The sequence below is a fragment of the Vombatus ursinus genome, unplaced genomic scaffold, assembly GCF_900497805.2.
Source record: "Vombatus ursinus unplaced genomic scaffold, bare-nosed wombat genome assembly UNPS02014801.1, whole genome shotgun sequence".
NCBI classification, from domain to species: domain Eukaryota; kingdom Metazoa; phylum Chordata; class Mammalia; order Diprotodontia; family Vombatidae; genus Vombatus; species Vombatus ursinus.
Window position 1 is genome coordinate 27,995,416 of NW_020954579.1, and position 20,613 is coordinate 28,016,028.

A 20,613-nucleotide genomic window follows, 5' to 3' on the forward strand; every position below is an offset into this window, starting at 1 on the left:
CCCCCAATCTTGGACTCATTGTTGACTCTTTACTCACTGTCACCTAACATGTCCATTCATTTGCCACGTCTCATCGATTCTGTTGTCACAGCATCTTTTGCATCTGTCCTTTTTTTTTTTTTTGACCATTCACATGGCCACCTTAGTTCAGGTCCTCATCAAGTCTCACCTGGACAGTTATAGTTTTCTAATGGGGTCTTACTGCCCCCAAGTATCCTTACTCTCCAATCTACCTTCCACAAAGTCGTCAGTGGTATTTCTGAAGCATGAGTCTGACCATTTCACTCCCATGTTAAGGAAGCTGCAGTGGTTCTCTATTATCTTTATGATCAAATATAAACTCTTCTGTTTGGTATTTAAAGTTTTTAGCAACTTAGCTCCAGACAGTCTTTGCTGACATTGCGCTCCTTCATGCACCAGTTATATTGGTTGCCTTGTTGTTCCTCCAACATGTCATTCAAGATCCTCTCTGCCTTTGCACAGTCTGTGTGGTTCCTTCTTCCTTCCCATGCTTGGAATATTATCCTTCCTTCCTTCTCCTAGAATCCCTAGCTTCCCTTAAAGTTCAGCTCAAGTACCATCTACATAAGTCTTTTCCTGCTACCTCTGCTTATCCCCAAATTGCTACTGTCTTAATCTCCTGAAATTACCTTGCTTTACATGTGTGGTGTAGTGGATAGAGAGCTGTCTTTAAAGCTAGGACAATTAGGGTTCAAGTCCTGCTTTTGAATCATGCTGTTTTATATCACTTAAAATCTCAGTGGTCTCAATTCCAAGACTCAGAGAAGATGCTGACCTGCATTAGAGGGATTTTCCTCACTTGGGAGCTCCCTATAATATTACAGTTTAGACTGTGAGCTCCTTGAGAGTAGAGAATTTTTTTGTTGCCTTTTTTTAAATTCCTAGTGTTTAGCACAGTGTCTGACATCTAATAGGCACTTAATAAATGTTTGTTGACTTGACTGTTTTAGAGTTTATCTTGAGAGCTCCATATCCCTGTTGGAAGGCTGACTTCCCACATAGAATTTTAATGCATGAGAGCCTACCTATCCTTTCTCTAAATCCTTAGAAATGTGCTTTCTTTGAGCCTGGGCTATGTGTGTCAATCTGTGCCTGGCTTCCTTCTCCTTTATTATAGAATTTAAGATGGGAGTGGTCATTTTCTCCCCAGATTACCATTATTTCTATCCTATGAATTAGTATTTGTTGATAAAGAGAGACAGAGAGACAGAGAAGAATATAATATCTTCACAGTAGAGAGGTGTGGTGAGGAAACTACTAATACAGACTATTGTGTACATGTTTTTGTCACCAAGGAGGATTCAAATCTGAAGGGTGGATGGAAACTATGATATAAAGACAAAAAAGTGTCAATAAAAGGTAGTGTTTGAAAAACAAATTAATAGTAAAAGATTAAAAAAAAAAGAGCCAGCAAAATAAAAACTTATGGCTCCAGGATTTAACATATTTCAAAATATCATATGGAAAACAAGGTTAACTAGAAATCTTAACCAAAGGAGGCAAATATAACTTTTCATGGGTATCATTAAATTTGGTGGGATGATATTTATAACTGGGATGAAAAGGCATGCCTTCTAACCTAATTCCTTATAGCTTTTCTGCCTGGGCAGAAGCTCAGTCATCTACTTAGCCCAGCACACTTTTAAGTATAAATAATTCCTTTTTTTTTTTTTTTTTTTTTTTGGTGAGACAGTTGGGGTTGAGTGGCTTGCCCAGGGTCACACAGCTGGTGGGTGTCGTGTGTCTGAGGCCAGATTTGAGCTCGGGTTCTCCTGACTCCAGGGTCGGAGCTTATCTACTACGCCACTTAGCTGCCCCTAAATAATTACTTTTAATAATTTGTAAGTGGAAATAATAACAGGTGTGAATTCAAACTGGTAGAGCTGTATATGCATTTCCTAGTATTGGCCAATGTAGAATTATATACATGTCTATGTTGTGAAACTTTGTAACACCAACACAGATAGGAAAATAAATTCTCTTGTGATTAAGATATTGCTCGGTTATAAATGCAGTTGTTAAAGAATTGTCTAAAGGTTGTTAACTCTTTGTTAAGAGTATTTTATTTTACTTGGATTACAGTTATGGGAAAAGAAAAAAAAAGCTAGTTGTTTTATCGAGAGCTATAGAGATGAAAAGAGCCGTAGGCATATCTAGTTAGAATGGAAAGTTTATAGATCAGTTTATTTAAGTTCCGTTAAAGTCTGTTCAGAATGAAAAAAAAAAGGCATGCCTTATTAACAATATCAAGATAGGACAAGGAAGGAGAGTGGGGAAGCATTACATACAGTATTAATATACATTCACATGGGGAAATCCAGGGTCAGAATTTATCGTGGCAGAAACAGAAAGTGATATTGTTATAAAATTATAACATCAGATATTATGCCTCCATGCCAGACTTGTGAACTGTTCCCCATGCTCCTTAATTTCCCCTTTCTATCTAGTAGTCTGTAGTATATATTGATAACATTATTTCTATTTCTGTTTCTATTTATCTTCTCTCAAATTGTTATCTACTGTGCTTCATTCTTCTAGTTACTCGATTTCTTCACATGACTATGTCTTAACATACAATCATTCTCCATTCCTCTACCTATGCTTTTTCTTTTCTTTTCTTTTCTTTTTTTTTTTTAAAATAAGACCTGCCCTTATTTGAAACCTGTTTTTCAAGAGCTATATTCCAGTTACGGATATCATCCCACTAAGTCTTAGTGAAACCTATAAAGTCAAAGTTGCCCCCTTTGATTAGGATCCCTTGCTTGTAATTTATACTTTGTGCATTACTGGAAGTATTGAACCTGAGTCCATGGGTTTTATTACTGGCTCTTTTCTTGCTTTTGTACTGTGAATTAAAAAAGTTTTTTTTGTTGATGTTTTTTCTCTTTATATCACGGTTAGTCTCTCCTCTCTTATTGAACGCTTTTGTGACAAAGAAGAATAATTAGGCAAGAACATGTGATGAAAAACTTTTCTGACACTATATATGATTTTCTCTCTTAATGGTCTTTTACCTGCTGTGTGGGAAGGGCTGTGTTTTGCTCTCTGTTTTCCGCTGTAGCATAATGTATGGAGTGCTGGACTTGGAGTTAGGAAGACTTAAATTTGAATCCTGCCTTAGATACTTACTAACTTTGTGACTTTGGGCATTTCCTTTAACCTCTTTCAGCCTTAGTTTCATTATTGGTAAGATGGGATTAATAAAGAGTGAGACTCATAAGAGTGAGACTCAAATGAGATAATATACATACAACATTTTGTGAATCTTAAAATGCTATACACATGTCTCCAAGACTTCCTTGGTTTTTCAATTACTTTTATTGGTATTTCTGTTACTTCAACTACCTTTTCATCATTATAGTCACAGGATATGTTGTTCTTTGTTTTGCTCACTTCATTCTGTATCAATTCATACAAATCTTTCCAAGTTTCTCTGAATTCCACATATTCATAATTTATTTTCTGCACAATAATATTCTATTACATTCACGTGTTACAGGTTTTTTTTAACCCTTCCCTAGTTGATGGAAGTCTACTTTGTTTCCAGTTCTTTGCTACAACAAACAATGCTTCTGTGAATATTTTGATATATTACCAGATTTTTGGTTTTGTCTTTCGCTTCCTGTGTGTATATGCCTAGTAGTGAGATTGTTGGGCCAAAGGATATGGACAATTTACTTACTTTTCATGTGTAATTCCAAATTGAAATCCTAAAAGTTGTATCAATTAATAATTTGCCCATCCGTTGCCTATATGATAGAACATTTGTTTGTCTTCCTGAAGCTTCTCCATTATTAATTATTACCATGTTTTGTCATCTTTGTCAATTTGCATGGAAGAAGCAGTGAAACTTTGAGTTGTTTTGTTTTTCTCTTGCTAGAGTTTTAAAGCATGTTTTCATATGATCAAAAAGTAATTTGCAAATCTTTTGAAAACTGTTTATGTTCTTTGACCACTCCAATATTGGAGAGTGGCTCTTGGTGTTTTATATTTACTTCATTTCCCCATATATTGAGTATATTTCATTATATTCCTTATCTGTCAGCCTTTTATTTAATGTAATATTTTTTCCATGTCTGTGTGAGAGTTTTATTTAATGCAGATATTTTCTCCACTCTTGTCTTTTGAATCTATCTTCATTTACTTTATTTTTACTAAAGCCTTTTAATTTTAGGTAGTTAAAATTGTCTGTTTTATCTTCTTTGATGTCCTCCAGCCTTTATTTGGTTAAGGATTTGTGCTCTAGCTGCATTTGTGAAAGGTAACCATCCCTATTATCTTCTGATTTTTTTAAAAAAATGATTAGATACTTTATATACAAGTCACTTTAATTCTGAGCTTATTGTGGTTCGATATATTATGCCAGTCTCAATCTGATTTCTGCCAAATTTCTTTTTAGTTTTTCTAGGAGTTCTTATCAAGAAGTCTTTCCTCATTAATTTATGTTCTTGGGCTCATTAGAAACTGAGCTACAGTTGTTGCTAGGTTTTTTTTTTTTTTTTTTTTTTTGCTTTTCTGTGAATTTCTTCTGCTTTTCTTCTCCCTGCTTTGTGGCTATTCTTTATTACCTAGCTTGTCAAAGATGCATATGCAGTTTTCTTTTTTTGGGAAAAGCCTCATCTTTTATGAAAATGCAAGTGTTCAATGTTCCGTATTTCTCTCTGTCACATTCATCTACTGTAAAGTCAAGGTTCTCCTTTGGCTCTTCATATTCTTTTTCTTCATTGGTTTCTTGTTGAAGTCCTTTAAATTTTTTTTCCAAATGGCCCCTTCATTCTCCCAGATAATTTGGTGAATGGAAAATTGTTCCTCAAACTCCTTCTCTCTTCTAAGAGGGAAGCCTTGATTTGAGTATACATTAAATCAGTTGCCATGGCAGAAATAGAAGCATTGTCACACTCTTATACAATACCTGCCCATACTTTCTGGAAATAAGAGTCTCAGTTCTTGGGTTTTCTTGTCAGGTTCTCTTGGAAAAGTGCTATAGCAAAAGTGCTTTTTGAGGGGAGAGGTCTTCAACTTTGGTATTGTCTTTCTCATCCTTACCTGACAGCCACCATCCCCCCCCCCTTACTAACTTCTTCCTTTGTCTCATCCATTTATTTTACTTAACTTCCTTTTCTTCCTTCTCCTGGAGTTGTTTTTCTTCTCCAGCATCTTAACTCTTTCCATATTTCCTCATACCTTCTTCACAGTTCCAAAGCCATCTGAATCTCCTTCATAGTTCCTTGTGAATGATCCTGCTAGACCAATATCTTCCCTCCTAAGCTGGAAATAGAGCATATTCAGAGGCCTTATGCTATTGTGGAAAGTCATACAATGTGTTTTCACTTAAATACAAAGTAGAATGCAGAGTACTCTAGTGGAAAGTCATTCAATTTGAATTTAGAGGAACTGCTTTCAATCACAACTTTGCTTCTTGTTCCCTGTTTGATGTTTAGCAGTCACTTAAATTCTAGACTCATTTTCTTAATCTGTAAAAAGAGGGAATTGGACTAGATATTTTCTAAATTTCCATAATCTGATGAAATTGGAAATAGGGATTTATTGGGCTTATAATTAAAAGTTCTATGAAACTGTTTAGAACTATTTATAAAGAGTGAATCAATGTGATTTTAAGTAAAACTTAAGAATTTGATTTTAAGAGTAAGAAACAATTCATAAGCTCTTAAGCTATTAAAAATCTGTAACTTGTTCCATTTTATATCTTTTTTGGGGGGGTGGGGTTTAGGAGGAAGGAATAGGATCTAGGCTTAGGTTTTAACTTGTATTCTTATTACCTTTATAAAGGACTGTCTCCTGAGCCTGGAATTCTCTTCCTTCTCATCTTCATCTCTTGGCTTCTCTGGCCTCCTTCAGGTTCTAGTTAAAAATCTTACCTTATCCTGCTTTCTGCAAGAAGCCTTTTTTGATCCCTCTTAATGCTAATGCCTTCCCTCTAAGATTAGTTCCATTTTATCCTGTATATATATCTTATTTATATGTAGCTGTTTTCATGTTGTATTCTTCCCCCCTTCCCCTTCCCCCCTTCCTCCTTCCCTCTTCCCTCTTCCCTCCTTCCCCCTCCCCTTAGATTTAGAGCTCCTTGAGAACATGGACTATTTTTTTTTGGTTAGGCAGTGGGGTTAAGTGACTTGCCCAGTATCACACAGGTAGTAAATGTTCCATGTCTGAGGTCAAATTTGAACTCAGGTCCTCTTGATTTCAAGGCATTATCCACTGCACCACCTAGCTGCCCCTGCATGGATTGTTTCTTTACTTTTCTTTGTATTCCTCACACTTAGCATAGTGCTTAACAAATGTTTATTGACTTTGCTTGATTTGTTGAAGTATGCATGTTTTTAGAAATAATAATTTCTAATTCTATTAAGAAACAAATTAAATTAGAATTTTGAATGTGATTCAAATTAGAAGCAAGCTGCAGCATATGTATGTCTAACATACTATGACATATATTGAATTTCAGAGGCAATTCCAATTCTGAAAAAATAAAGTGTACTTTTAATGAGATTTTTTTCAGAAGAAATGTATTTTTCAAACAATGTTTTCCAATCTTTGATTTAGAAAATGGTCTTTAGTATGAGTCCTGGTTCCTTCTGAAATTCCTTTTCTTTCCTTTGTACTATTGATTTGCTATTTACTTACCTCTCTTCCCCCTCTACTGGAAGATTCTTAGGTTTTTCTGTCCTTCTCAAATGCCAGGTCCCTACTTTGAGGCAACTAGGTGGCACAATGCATAGAGCACTGGTCTTGGAGTCAGGAAGATCTGAGTTCAGATCTGGCCTTACACATAGTACTAGCAGTCTGACTCAGGAAAACTCACTTCCCCTCTACTTGTCCCAGTTTCCTTAACTGTAAAATGGGGATAACAACAGTACCGACTTTGCAGGGTGGTTGTAAGGATCAGATGAGATATTTGTAAAGTGATTAACATAGTGTCTGGAACATTTGCAGGTCCTATAAAATATTTCTCTCCTGGTCTTGGCCCTCACCCCACCAGCCCTACCTCCCTTCCTCCTTCTTATGCTATTTGAATGCCAGTTCAGAGTAAGGTCAGAAGTGGCAAGGAGAGAGAAGGAGTAGGGGGAAGCAAAACACTTGGTTACCTCATTTCTTCCTTTCTGTCCTCCCTCTTTCCTGAAACACGCATATTGCTGCTGTTCCTTAGCCTCTCAGTAGTAGTGGTCTTTTCAGTAGTAACTCCAGCCCCTGACCAATCTTGTTCTTCATCTCAGAACCTTAGCCTTAGCTCCTTTATGAAATGTCCTGGCCAGTCCATGCTGCTTGGTTTCTTATTTGAAACATACATGAGTCACAGAGTAGTCCCCTTTGTTTTATTATAAGGTCATAGGTTTAGGGTTAGAAAGGGACCTTAGAAGTTGACTATTACAACCATGTCATTTTACAGATATGGAAACTGAAGCCTACAAAGATTCAGTGACTTGCCCAAGGATGCTCTTCCTGGTACTGGTCTTATTTCTTAATCTACCAAGTTTATTAACGCATTAATCTTCAGAGTACTCATATGAGATGTGCTGTGCTGTGTTTACTTATTTATTTCAGTGCATATGGGGAGGGAGCACTAGTAAAGGGGGTTGAGAAAATCTTAGGAGTATGGGTGTAGGATTACTTTATTTTACGTAATAGATGTGTTTTTGGGAAATTTGCCTAAATCAATTTTTTGATAATATCCAAAACACTTACTAAAAGTAGGGGAGAATAATACAGGAAACCTTCAGAGGTTTTGTAAATCAACTAAAAACTTGACATTTATATACAGCATTTAGAAATATGTGTGTACATGTTAGAGTGAAAGCTCCTTGAAAGCAGGAACTCTTCCATTTTTTTTTCCTGTTTCTCTGGCCTGGCACAATGTCTGCTGAGTAATAGGTGCTACCTGCTCTGTGCAGTAGGTAATGTTAACATTATTATTCTTATTCTTCAGTTGAATAAATTGAAGCACAGAGCATTTAAGTGACTTGCCATAGTTGCTCAGCCAGTAAATATCATAATTGAACTCCACTTAGATCTTCTGATTCTAAGACTAGTGTACTTTCCACTAGAAAATGTTTGCAACATAAACAATTTATACTTAACTTTATCTGTTTAAAATTCTGAATTTTGAAGATGACTTCTTAAATTGGGGTCTACCTGTGTTAAAAATTTAGGGGAAGGGAACAAGCATTTATTAAGCACCCTAATAATGTGTCAAACATTATGCTAAGCACTTTATAGATACCATCTCATTTTAATACAGCAGTTCTGTGAGGCAGGTGCTGTTCTTATCCCCATTTTTGTAGTTAAGGAGACTGAGGCAGACAGGTTAAGTGACTTGCCCAAAGTCACACATCTAGTAAGTATATGAATTCAGATTGGAACTCAGGTCTTGCTGACTTCAGCCCAGCCCTCTATCCACTGTGCCACATAGTTGCTCACAGGATATATAGAGTATCTGTTGACTGTGTGTTACATGTACAATGTAAACTCCTTGAGGGCAAGAATGCTTTAATTTTTTTTTTCTATTTCTTTAATGCTAGAACAGTGCCTGGTAGGTAGTAAGTGGGTTCTTAATCTATGCTTCTCTCATATGTACTCTGTGAAACAGGTAATGTTAAATATTATTATTCCAGTTTTTAACTGAAGAAACAGAAGCATGGATCAGTTAAGTGGCTGTTTTTCTTTAGACTTTTAGGAAGTGCTATATGGATCATTTTAATTTTTCTCATGTTAATAATTTTGTATAGGTCTTAGCAAGTCTCTAACTTATTATTTTACATATGAGTAAATGAGATTTTAAATATATTGTAAGCAGATTCATATAAGATTAAATACAGATTTTAGCTGATGAGGTATAGCCTTGCTATTGGCCATTGCTATACTTTCCAGCTGATCTGGAAGAAGAATGCAGGTGGCTTCTGAATCTGGTAATGAAAGGTGAGCCACAGAGCCATGTGTGTCCTCTGTGATGGAATGTAGCCTCCAAACAGAAGGCTTCTGTTACTGCTCCTTTGGTCTGCCATCATCTTGTTGAATAATGGGGATTTCTCTTCCAAAGACTAGGCTCCTGAATGTATAACCTTGACCCTTAAAATTCTTAGGTGTTATAGTGTGTATTTCAGTGTGGCATACGGTGTCATTCTGTACTCTAAGATTCCCTTTCAATTTAGCAAAATAGTTTGTATGCTCTTAGATAACCGAGAAGATTAAGTAAATTAAAGGCAGACATACCTTGTTGCACATTAACTTGTGACAGCTTAGAGCACCACTTGAGTCACTTTCAGGCCCTGCCTATTTCCCTCTTAGGCTAGTTCCTGTTGTAATCTGGACCTTTGGGCTTTTGCCTTTTAGTTCAGTTCCTGCTACTCAGGCTTCAGTCATTAGCTTACTTGATTCTAAAAAATCAAGGCCTTTTTCTTTTTACTTTCCTAATTGTTCTTCCTGTCTCAAATCTCTTCCCTCCTCCAATCCATTCTTCACATTGTGTTGCCAAATAATTTTTCCCAAACTCAGATCTGACCATATCATTCCCCTGCTCATTATACTTCAGTGGTTCCTTAGTGCCAGTTGGATAAAATATAAGCTATGCTGCCTTTTAAAGCATGGCCCTAATTTCTAGCTTCATTATATGTTTCTTCCCTTCCTTCTTTCTGTAATCTATTCAAACTGGCGTTCTTGGTGTTCTGTCCCGTATCTTCTCTCTCTGCCTTTATACTGGCTCCCTCCTGTGCCTGGAATACACTTCTCACATTCATCTCATAAAATTCTTCACATCCCTTTTAGATACAACTTTCTACATGAAGCCCTACCTGATTCCACCCCTCCCCAAAACTGCCAGTAATTCCCCCTCCCCCCCACCACCTTGTATCTAACTCTTTGTATTTATTTTGCATATATTTATGTATGAACATGTTATTTCTTCTGATAGAATGTAAACTCTGAGAGTAGGGATTTTTTTCATTCTTTGACTTTGTATCCTGTGTGTCTAGCACCTAGGAGCTACATAATAAGTACTTGTTGATTATTGATTCCAGGTAATATGACTGTTTCTTCATTCTAGGTCAAACCTTTAACATCACCAGAAAGGCAGCTCACTGTGTGTCCCCTGAATACTCTTGCCTTGGCAACTGTCTCTAACAACCATGACCTATTTTCAGAGCTTGGTCAACTTTTACCCTTGTAGTTTCAAATTTTAATCACCTTCCCCATACCCCAAGCTCTTTTATGGCTTCTTCCGTGATGTTACAATGTCAGAAGTGTTTGTTTTCTGTGCAAAGATGGCATAATCCTCTGCTTCTCCCTTAGTAAGAGAATTGTTTGGAACTTGTCTCTGATTCTGAACCAACACTTGTTAGATGTCTGATCTTCACTCTAAAAGGTTCTTAAATAGTTCAATGAAAACTTCCCTGTGGGCCTCAGATTTCTTCTATGTAAAATGAAGAGGTTGAAGTACATGATCTCTTAGATCTCTTCTAGATCTAGAAGTAATCTCTTTTTTTGTTCTGTTCTGTTTTGTTTTGTTTTGGTCTATGCAGTAGGGTTAAGTGACTTGCCCGGGGTCACACAGCTAGTAAGTGTTCTGTGTCTGAGACCGAATTTGAACTTAGGTCCTCCTGACTCCAGGGCAGGTGCTCTATCCAGTGTGCCACCTAACTGCCCCAGAAGTAATATCTTAATGTCAGTATATATATATAATCACAGATTTGGTAATATCACCTGTGACCTTTATTTTTCCTAACTGATGTAAGTGTAAAAAATATGGTGGGGAGGGCATAAGTAGAAACCATTTAATCCTTTATTTCTCAATTTGAAACAGGAGCGCACACACACACACACACACACACACACACACACACACACACACACACACACACACACACACACACGCACATCCCATAGAGAATAAAAACTCCCTAGGTAGACCTTGAAAGGTTTGTGTATTTGTATCAGGAACAGGAAGGTACAGAAAATGTGAGATCCATTCTATTCGTCAGTGGTCTAAGGAATGAGAATGTTCTCAGCTAGAAGCAACAGGTAGTGTTTATTGGAAAGGGAAGTAAGTAGAACAATCCCTTATGTATTACCAGAAGTTTGGACTGTACCAAAGTTATAGTCTTCACTCATTTGGTACTCTCTTTGAAACCGTCATCTCTGTTCCTTAACCCCTCCAAACCAAACAACCCCAAACCTTCCTTCTGTAGCTCCTTCCTCAGATCTAGTAACCACCACTAGGGCTTAGAGCTAGGGGAAATAACTATTGTAGATAGCTTTTGTGGGAGAAGGGGAGGCAGGAGGCAGGAAAGGGCTTTGTTAATCCTGTTAAACTAGTGTTAGAAGATGGGAAGGGAGGAGGACACATATCTGACTTCTTAAGTTACTATCCTGCATTTTCATATAGAAACATTTATACATGATGCTTTGGTTTCGAAGTACAGTGAGTAAAGGATTCCCTATTATAAGTTAAATGTTTTTTCTCCCTAGCTAGAAACCTCCTGTCATGGAGAACATTTTTTGGGAAAAAGTGGCAAGTCAGCTTATACCTGGACTTTTGAAACACATTTCATTCTAAATCTGTGATCCTTTAAAAAACTTTTTTGTTGTTGTTTTTTTGGCTAGGCCATGGGGTTAAGTGACTCGCCCAGGGTCACACAGCTAGTAAGTGTTCTGTGTCTGAGGTCAGATTTGAACTCAGCTTCTCCTGAATCTAGGGCCGGTGCTCTATCCATTGCTCCACCTAAGCTACCCCTTAAAAATTATTTTTGTTTTAATTAAATATAATGCAGATTTTAAAAATTGATTGATCTTGGTCAGAATGCAGTTTATATCCCTAATAATATGCTGTTGAACTTCTGGCATTTACTGTTTTAGCAAGTGTTAAAAAGTACTTAGTATGTGCCAGGCACTGTTCACAACTGTATGAGTAAAAAAAAAAATGTAAATATTAATATGAGGTGTGACTATAAGATGTTGACGTAGCTTTGGAAACAAACTTATTAGAACTTAAATAGATCAGAATGATTGTTGTCTCCTTCAAATAGTCACCTTGCATAACATATTCTAATGATGCTGCTATCTTTCAAACCTGTTTTTTTTTGTTTGTTTTTACTTCTCCCTCCCTTCTTTTTAGAATTTTCTTTACATATAGCAATTATCCAATGGAAACAAATCTTCATTTGAAGTCAGTTTTGTTGAATTAATGAAATAGGTAATCAAGTTAGATAATGGCATTTTTTGGTACTTCTGGTACCAAAATCTTGTAAATTAATTCTGCAGGCAATACTAAAAGCACTAGCTTCATTAGAGGCAATGAGTCAACAAGCATTGAGTACTTACTGTGTGCTCAGCCCCGGGGTGTCAATAAAAGCAAAAAGAAAGATAGTTCCTGCTCTCTGGGAGCTTCCAGACAATGCATAAAAGGGAACTGAAAATGGTGGAAAGGATAGGACAAAGCATGGTAAAAAGTACAGAAAGTCAGAAGCAGAGCTGGAAGAGGAATGAAGTATGACTGTCCTGGACCATTTCTTAGAATGAATGTTCTAGGAGGAACTCAGCAAAGGGAACCCCAGAGTCAGAGAGTTGTTCCAGTGTAAGGAAACCATAGGTGCTGAGGGAACTGAGGCAGCATGGGGCAGTGGATAGAAAAGTGGATAGAAGCCCTGGGTTCAAGTCCCATTTCTGACAAATAACTGTCTCTGTGACCTGGGCAAGTCTCTTAACCTCTCAGTTCTCTAAGTATTTCTAAGACTGTCAGTGGCATTTAAGGTGAATTGGTAGAAGGAATTTCTTCATGGGCATTCTCTATACCAGTCAAGTCATAAGTCAGGTGCTTGTCCTTACCATTAGAATATGTATGTGGCCTACCAGGGTGTGTCCTACAAATGCCTGTCTGTAGTTGACAGAACATGCTCAGAGACTCAGAGAGTCCCGAGGCACATTTGTTAAAAGCTGGAAACCTTAGTGGATTCTGTGTTTTGGATGGAAACATTCCAGAATTGCCAGTCTTTATAGGCTATAGCTAGTCTCTGTTGCTTCCCTTCCTATTCCCTTCTGTTTCTTATCTGTTCATTTGTTTCCTGCTTTTTAGTACAGGCCTACACAGAAGGTGCTTCATAAACATCTTCAGATGACTCTTCAGATGTTTATAAAGCACCTTCTGTGTACACAGCATTAGAGTAGTCATTCTTTTAAATAGAGAACTTGTTAAAGCTTCTTCCATTCTTTTCTTTTGGTTGAACTGAGGAGTTTTCACCTCCCAGGTAGCAGGTGACAGTAGGTGGCAGTGCAGACTATAACCTTTCTTTTCTTCTTCCAGACTCAATTCTTTTTTTTTTTTAAAACCATTTTTCCTGGTTCAAGGCTAGATCCCCTCAATGAAAGTCTTTACTCTAACAACTTGAGTTGAATAACCTGTACATTTACCAAGTCTTCATCTCAGCAGATGACTAGACTGTAACCAGGTGGTGGGCATTTGCTCTGTAATCACAAAATAGTTGTAGCATTCTGGAGTCCTCAGTTTCTAATTCTAAAGTTCCCTTGTTGGTCTTATTAGAAATAAGGAACTGAATCAGTTATTGCACTGTCTCTATGGACTTTCATAGTTTCTTCAAATGCAGGTCTCAGATTTGTCTTTGCCCCTTCCAGTTAGCAAAACTGCCAGTCTGAAAGGGGCACACTCTTATATATTATACTGAAATTTTATAAGTTACTAGTATCCTCTTTGTAGTTTTGGTCATCCCTCAAGTCCCCTCATTTATCAAGTATTATTGGTTCTTTCTTCAAAATGTCTCTTCTCTCTGCCATTTCTCCCCTTTTATCTCTTCTGCCATCCTAGTGTTTTCTTATCTTTCTTACATGGATTACAACAGTTTACCAGCAGACTTTGCTGATTTCTGTCTCTTCTTCTTTCTAGGACCATTCGCTTCTTGGTTAATTTTTCTAAAACCCTACTTTAGTCATATCACTCCTGGTCAAAGACCTACAGTGTTGAGTAGCTTTCATGTTATGAACCTAACCTATCTATCCATTTTTTTCCTTTTACTTCCCAACCCTCTGCTCTAATCAGTAGTCTCCTCACTGTCTTTCAAACCTATACTTATTTTATCTTTGTGTATTTTTATTTGTTCATGCATCCTGAAATACATCACTTTTTCTTTACATTTTATTGAATCCTTTCCATCCTTGAGGATATACCAAAAGTCTCACTTAGTCTATAAAATTTAAAATTTTAATTCATACTTGTTTGTCCCTTTTCTGAACTCCTAATATACTGAATAATGTAGCCTTGTTCTTGTTGTGCAGTCATTTCAGTTGTGTCCAACTCTTCATGACCCCATTTGGAGTTTTCTAGGCAAATATACAGGAGCGGTTTGCCATTTCCTTCTCCAGCTCATTCTATAGATGAGGAACTGAGGCAAACAGGGTTAAGTGACTTGTCTAGGGTCCCACAGCTAGTGTCTGATACCAGTTTTGCCCTTAGGAAGATGAATCTACCTGAATTCAGGTCTGGCATTCTATCCATGGTGCCGCTTAGCTGCTCTGTATAATGTAATAGTTATTAACTGATTATTTCATATAGTTTAATCTTGTCTTCCTTGTAAGTTCTTTGAATTCAGTTAAATTGATCAAATCTATCAATTCATCATATGCAAAACCCTATGTTAGACATTAGGGGAGATATCCTTTACAATGTTAAGTATATAGTGTATGTACAGGAAATTCTTGGTAGCCAAGTATTATAATTGTAAAGTTAAGAAGAATGGGTAAAGAATGAATTCTTCAAATGTGAGAAGACATGGATGGATGCATTTGCCTGGAAGGATGTGATGCATTAAATCTTTGAGGGGTTCCTTTCAGCACTATGATTTTTTTATGTTGAAAATATAAATTCAAATTTTAGGCTTTTGTAACTTAAAAGCAGAAGTATTTACAACAGTAAGAACTATATAGCATTTAACATTTAGGGGAAATTACGTTTCTTTAATCTTCTTAATGATGCATATTTGGAGCTAAAATGACATGCTCAAAATAGAATTAAAGCTCTGATAGTTTTTAAGTTAATGATTGCCATGTGATTGGCAACTAAGTGATCATTGGTAACTTTGGAGAGAGCATTTTGTTTAAAGTATTGCTATTGATATGTAGTAATGTTTGCTTCTTGTGTCAAAAATATCCTTTTAAAAAGAAAATCTCCCCATTTTTTCCCACAGGACTTCCTGATCCATTTGCTAAAGTGGTGGTTGATGGATCTGGACAATGCCATTCTACAGATACTGTGAAGAATACACTTGATCCAAAATGGAATCAGCATTATGACCTGTAGGTTTAAAAGATTTGGAATAATGCATGTAATTCAGATTTGGTGATACAACATCTGAAAAAGCATATATCTTGAGGAAGAATTGTGGCCTGGGTGTAGTATTTGGTCTTCTGTTAGCTTGCTTTTTTTTTTTTTTTTAAAAGCTCATCTATTATCATAACAAGCATTATTCTTTTGTTATGTGTTTTCTTAATCAGTAGTTACTAAAGAGTACAACTACCCGGAAGCTTATTCATGACCTTTTTTGACTTAAAAGGGGTCATTTTACTCAAAGATTGGGAACTACTTTTCTGTATGGTTATTTCTTGTTGTTGAGTTGTTTCAGTCATGTCCACCTCTTTGTAATCCCATTTAGGATTTTCTTGGCAAGATCCTGGAGTGGTTTGCCATTTCGTTCTCTAGCCTATTTTACAGATGGAGGACCTGAGGCAAAAGTGACTTGCCCAAGGTCACGTAACTGGTGTCTGAGGCCAGATTTGAATTCAAGGTGGTTATTTCTAGAGGTGGGAAAAGGCAGAATTAAAATCAGATTACAGCAAAGCAGAACCTTAGCTTTAAGCTTTCAGTTAATTTGTTTAATTTTAGGTCATTTTCTAGGAGAATAAAGTCTGAAATCATTTAATCAACAAACATTAAGTACCTACTATGTGCCAGGCATTGGGCTAAGTGCTATGGATATAGAGATAAGTGAATGTATGTATATATGTACAAGATCTGTATAAAGCAGATTCAAAATAACTTTGTGTGGCAAGGTACAAAGAGTTGGGCAGGTGGGGAGGAGGGTCAGCTGCTCCAGCAGGCTAAGTCTTAAAGGAAGTTAGGTACTCTAAGGGGTAGAAATAAAAAGGTAGTGAATCCTAGGCATACGGAATTGTCAAGGCTCCAGATCATAGAGATGGGGCATGTCATGTGTGAGGAATAACAAGTAAGCCAGTGTAGTTAGATTTTAAGAGTACATAGAGGGAATTAGTATATGAGAAAGCTGAGGATTAGGAAGAAGTCAGATTGTAGAAAGCTTTAAATGCAAAACAGGAATTTATATTTGATCCCAGAGATAATAGGGAGCCATTGGAACTTATTGAGTAATGGAGTGAGATGTAGAGAACTGTGCTGTAGGAAAATCAGTTTGTTGGCATTATGGAGGTTGGATCACAGTAGGAGGAAAGACTTGAGGGTAGGACAGCTACTTAAGAGGCTATTGCAGTAGTCCACTTGAGAGGTGATGAGGACCTGAACTAAGGTGGTAGCTGTGTGAGTGGAGAGAAGGGAATTGGTGCAAGATTTGGCAACTGAATGTATATATGAGGAAAGTGAGAGTGAGGAGTCAGGGATGACCCTAAAGTTGTGAACTTGGGTGAGTGTAAGGATAGTGGTGTTCTCTAGAGTAATATGGAAATCTGGAAGAGGGGTAGAATTTCAGGAAAGGATAGTGATCTGTTTTGTTGAGTTTGAGATACTTAAGGTACATTTAGGTTGAAGTGTCCACAGGGCAGTTGCTGATATGGACCTGGAACTCAGGAGAGAGACTGGGGCTAGATACATAGATCTGAAAGTCATCTGAATAGAGATGATAAATAAACCTGTGGGAGCTGATGAGGTTACCAAGTGATGGTTAGAGAGAAAATAGAAGGCCAAAGACAGAGCCTTGGAGGTTCACCCACAATTAGTGGTTATGGCACTGATAATGTTGTAGCAAAAGAGACTGAGAAGATTTAGTTTGATAGATAGGAGGAGAATCAGGAGAGAGAACAGTGTCGTGAAAATCCAGAGAGGAGAAAATATCCAGGAAGATAGGTTGGTCAGTAGTGTCAAATGCAGAAGGCATTGAAAAGCTGAAGACTGAGAAAAGTCCATTAGCTTTGTGAATTATGAGATCATTGTAATGTTAGAGAGTGGTTTCATTTTAGTAATGAGATTGAAAGCTAGAATGCAGGAAGTTTAGAGGAGAGTTAGAGAAGTGGTATCAAGTATAGAAGGCTTATTCAGGGTGTTTAGGAGAATTTATATAGAAGATGTACAGAATGTTTGAAAGGAGGGATGGTAGGATCTATTGAGGTTTCTTAAGGAGAGATGAGACTGATGTATATTTGTAGGCATCAGGAAAAGAACCAATTGATAGGGAAAGGTGGAGGTTTAAAGCATGGGTGTGAGAGTGAGGGGATGACAGTGGTACAGTCTTCTGGAGAAGGCAGGAGGGAATGGGATCATGGGTGTACATAGGGGTTTGGCTTTGAGGAGAGAGGCTATCTTTTCAGCAGAGAGTGGAGTAAAGAAAGAAAAAATAGTGGAGGAAGAGCTCAAGAAGTTAATGAGATAGGAGAGAGAGAAAGGAGAACCTAAGGTGAATGGCCTTGATTTTCTTGGTAAAATTTGAGATAAAGTCCTCCCATGGATAGAAGGGGATGTATGGGAGACTTTTAAGAAGTAAGAGGTTTAGAATAGCCTTTGATGATTGGGATAGAGAATTGATGAGGAAGGAGTAAAATTCTTCATGAGTTCACATCAAGCCTCAGCTACTTACTAGTTGTGTAACCCTGGTCAAATCACTTAACCCTATCTGCCTCAGTTTCCTCATCTATAAAATGTTCTAGAGAAGGAAATGGCAAACTACTCCAGTATTTTTGACAAGAAAATGGGGTTATGAAGAGTTGGGCATGACTGAAATCACTGAACAACAACACAGGCAGCTAGGTGGTACAGTGGATAGAGCACAGGGCCTGGACTCAGGAAGACCTGAGTTCAAATGTGGCCTTAAACACTTGTCACTTAACCCTATTTACCTCAGTTTCCTCATCTGTAAAATGAGCTGAAGAAGAAAATGGCAGACCTCTTCAGTATCTTTGCCAAGAAAACCCCAAATGGGGTCATGACAAGTTGGGTGTGTCTGAAACTACTGAACAACAACTACAAAAACAACAAAAGACACTTATTGCTGCTGTGATTGGATCCAGCCTTTACAGTTTCAAGTCTTTCTCAAGTCCTGTTCTTCAGCATGAATAGGGATAGAGGATTCAGATAGTGAGAGTATTCCAGATTTGGATTTTATCAAGGTTGGAGTGTTGATAGGACCGGGAGAGAAAGGATTTGAGAGCAAAGTTGAACTGGTTCATTTAGAGTTGGGTGTATGTGATAGACACCATGCTAGGGACTGGATGAGGTGAAACATCCAAGTTTTAATTTTTATTTCCTCTAAGTATAACTGATTTAATCATTTTTCCTCAAAGATTAAATCTATATATACACACCAAGGTACATGTTTTTGTATACACATACATATTCTTTTGAATATTGTGTTTTCATATCCTTCAGCAAGTCATTTATAAGAAATGGCTTTGTGTCAGTTTCCTATCAAATTTGCATATTTGACTTCTGTGATAGCTATTTGATGAAATTTTTTACCTTCGGTGGTTTGATTTTATTTGTATAAAAATCTATTTTTTGTAATTGAGATAATCTTTTATTGTTTCTAATATATGTGTTTATTCACTACCCCCCCTTTGATCCATAGCTGAAAAAAAGATGTAACCTTTCATTCCTCTAATTTTTGTGGTGACTTTTTATATTTATATTGTATTAGTTCATATGGAATTTATTGTGGTATATGACACACTTTTGGCTTAATTGTATCTAACACTCAGGGCAGATACCCAAAAAACATATCTCTCTTGAAAATAAAGTCGAAGCAATGTAAAAAAAAAAAAAAGATTCAGGTGGATTAGAGCAAGAGAACAGGCATTAGAGTTTATAGTGGGGTTTGCTCTTTGGCCATTTAAATATTTAATATCATAGTAATTGGAAAGAGTAAGAGGGGATGGGAATTTACTAACCATTGGGGAATGAGCCCACACTGAGTGACAGTGGATAGAGGAGATCAGCTTATAAAGACAGATGGGTAGAATGTGATGCTCTCATGTTATTTTGGCACTAAGTGGATGGATCGTACTTTATAGAACCAGTGGTGATGATCTTGACATGTTGAATTAAATGATCTTTGTGTGTTTTGAATACTCATTGATACTGAAATAATGAAGTCAGGATGTATGCTTACTCAAATAATGGTGAGTTCCAGTTTCTCAAATTTATTTGCTTTTTTAATGGTTTTTTTGTGTATTTAAATATTTTTTTTTTCATTAGAGCTTGTGATTTCATTGGTGTAGGGAACTTAGGTAGAAACCTCTGTCACCAGTGTAGATAGTCTTCCTACTGCATAACTTATAGTCTTAGAGAGTTGCCTGGGCCACTAAGGTTAAGTGGATTTGCTCAGGTTCAGATGGCCTGCCAGTAATGAGGTGGGATGGTGTCATGTCTTTTTGATTGATTCTAGTTCAACTCTCTATCCATATGTTATCAGTTATGTTTATAATTTTATCTAAATGATTGGAAGAATTTGGTAGATTCTGTAGTTTCCCTAAAAAGAAATAATTTCATTCCGTGATTTCATTATTGTGGATACTTCTTCCACTGATGTTGATTATAATTCATCACCAGATAGTTCCTGGTGATAAGCCTCTTCAGATTTCCATAAGGCTGGTCTTTGGTTGAAAGACAAATGTTAGTAGGTATGGGAAGCCTTTCTAGCTTGGTAGGACCTGCTGGAGAAAGGTTGTCCTCTGCTGGCACAGCTTTCAAGAATTGCCTCCATGCAACGATTAGGAACATAGAATTTTAGCTGAGTGTTATAAAGTACTGATACATTAATTTTTTTTCCCATGGCTTTTTGCTACCCTTGATACTAGTCTTCATTTTTACCCAAGTTTTGTTGACTGAAAAAAAAATTCCTATTAGTTTGGCTTATGTGGTATTCAACTCCTAAGTGGGAATATGCAGTTCTAAGCTCTTTGCAGCAACAACATAAGTATTGTAGGGACGGAAAGCTTTCGCCCATCATTTATTCCTTTTTTTGTGTGAGGCAAATATAGGAACCATGATCTTTCTCTTCTCCTCATGACAGACTTATCCGATGGTGCATGTTTTAAAGTTACTTCGAATGTTCTGCTTTTTTTTGTAGTCTACCTAACCCCCATTTCCTCCTTTTTCTTTGTTTTTGACTGCTGAACAGTGGAACATTCAGAGCTAATAAATGATATAATAAATGATATAACTTTTTTTTTCAATTCAGTAAACATTTATTAAGTGCTTACTATGTGCTAGGCACTATGCATATAAAAAGAGGCAAACCACAGTCCCTACACTCCATTACATTACAATCTAATGAGAGTGACAACATATAAACAAATATATACAAAGCATGGTATATACTGAACAAATAGATAATTAAG

At 36.9% G+C, this 20,613-nt stretch overlaps 1 protein-coding gene across 1 annotated transcript in view; it reads left to right on the forward strand.

Annotated features, from left to right (window-relative positions):
• Window positions 1-20,613, forward strand: part of SMURF2 (SMAD specific E3 ubiquitin protein ligase 2) — a 168,682-nt gene that overhangs the window by 35,795 nt on the left and 112,274 nt on the right. The window contains exon 3 of the mRNA XM_027873107.1: window positions 15,225-15,333. Within this exon, the coding sequence (XP_027728908.1) occupies window positions 15,225-15,333 (109 nt within the window). The remainder of the gene's footprint in view (window positions 1-15,224; window positions 15,334-20,613) is intronic.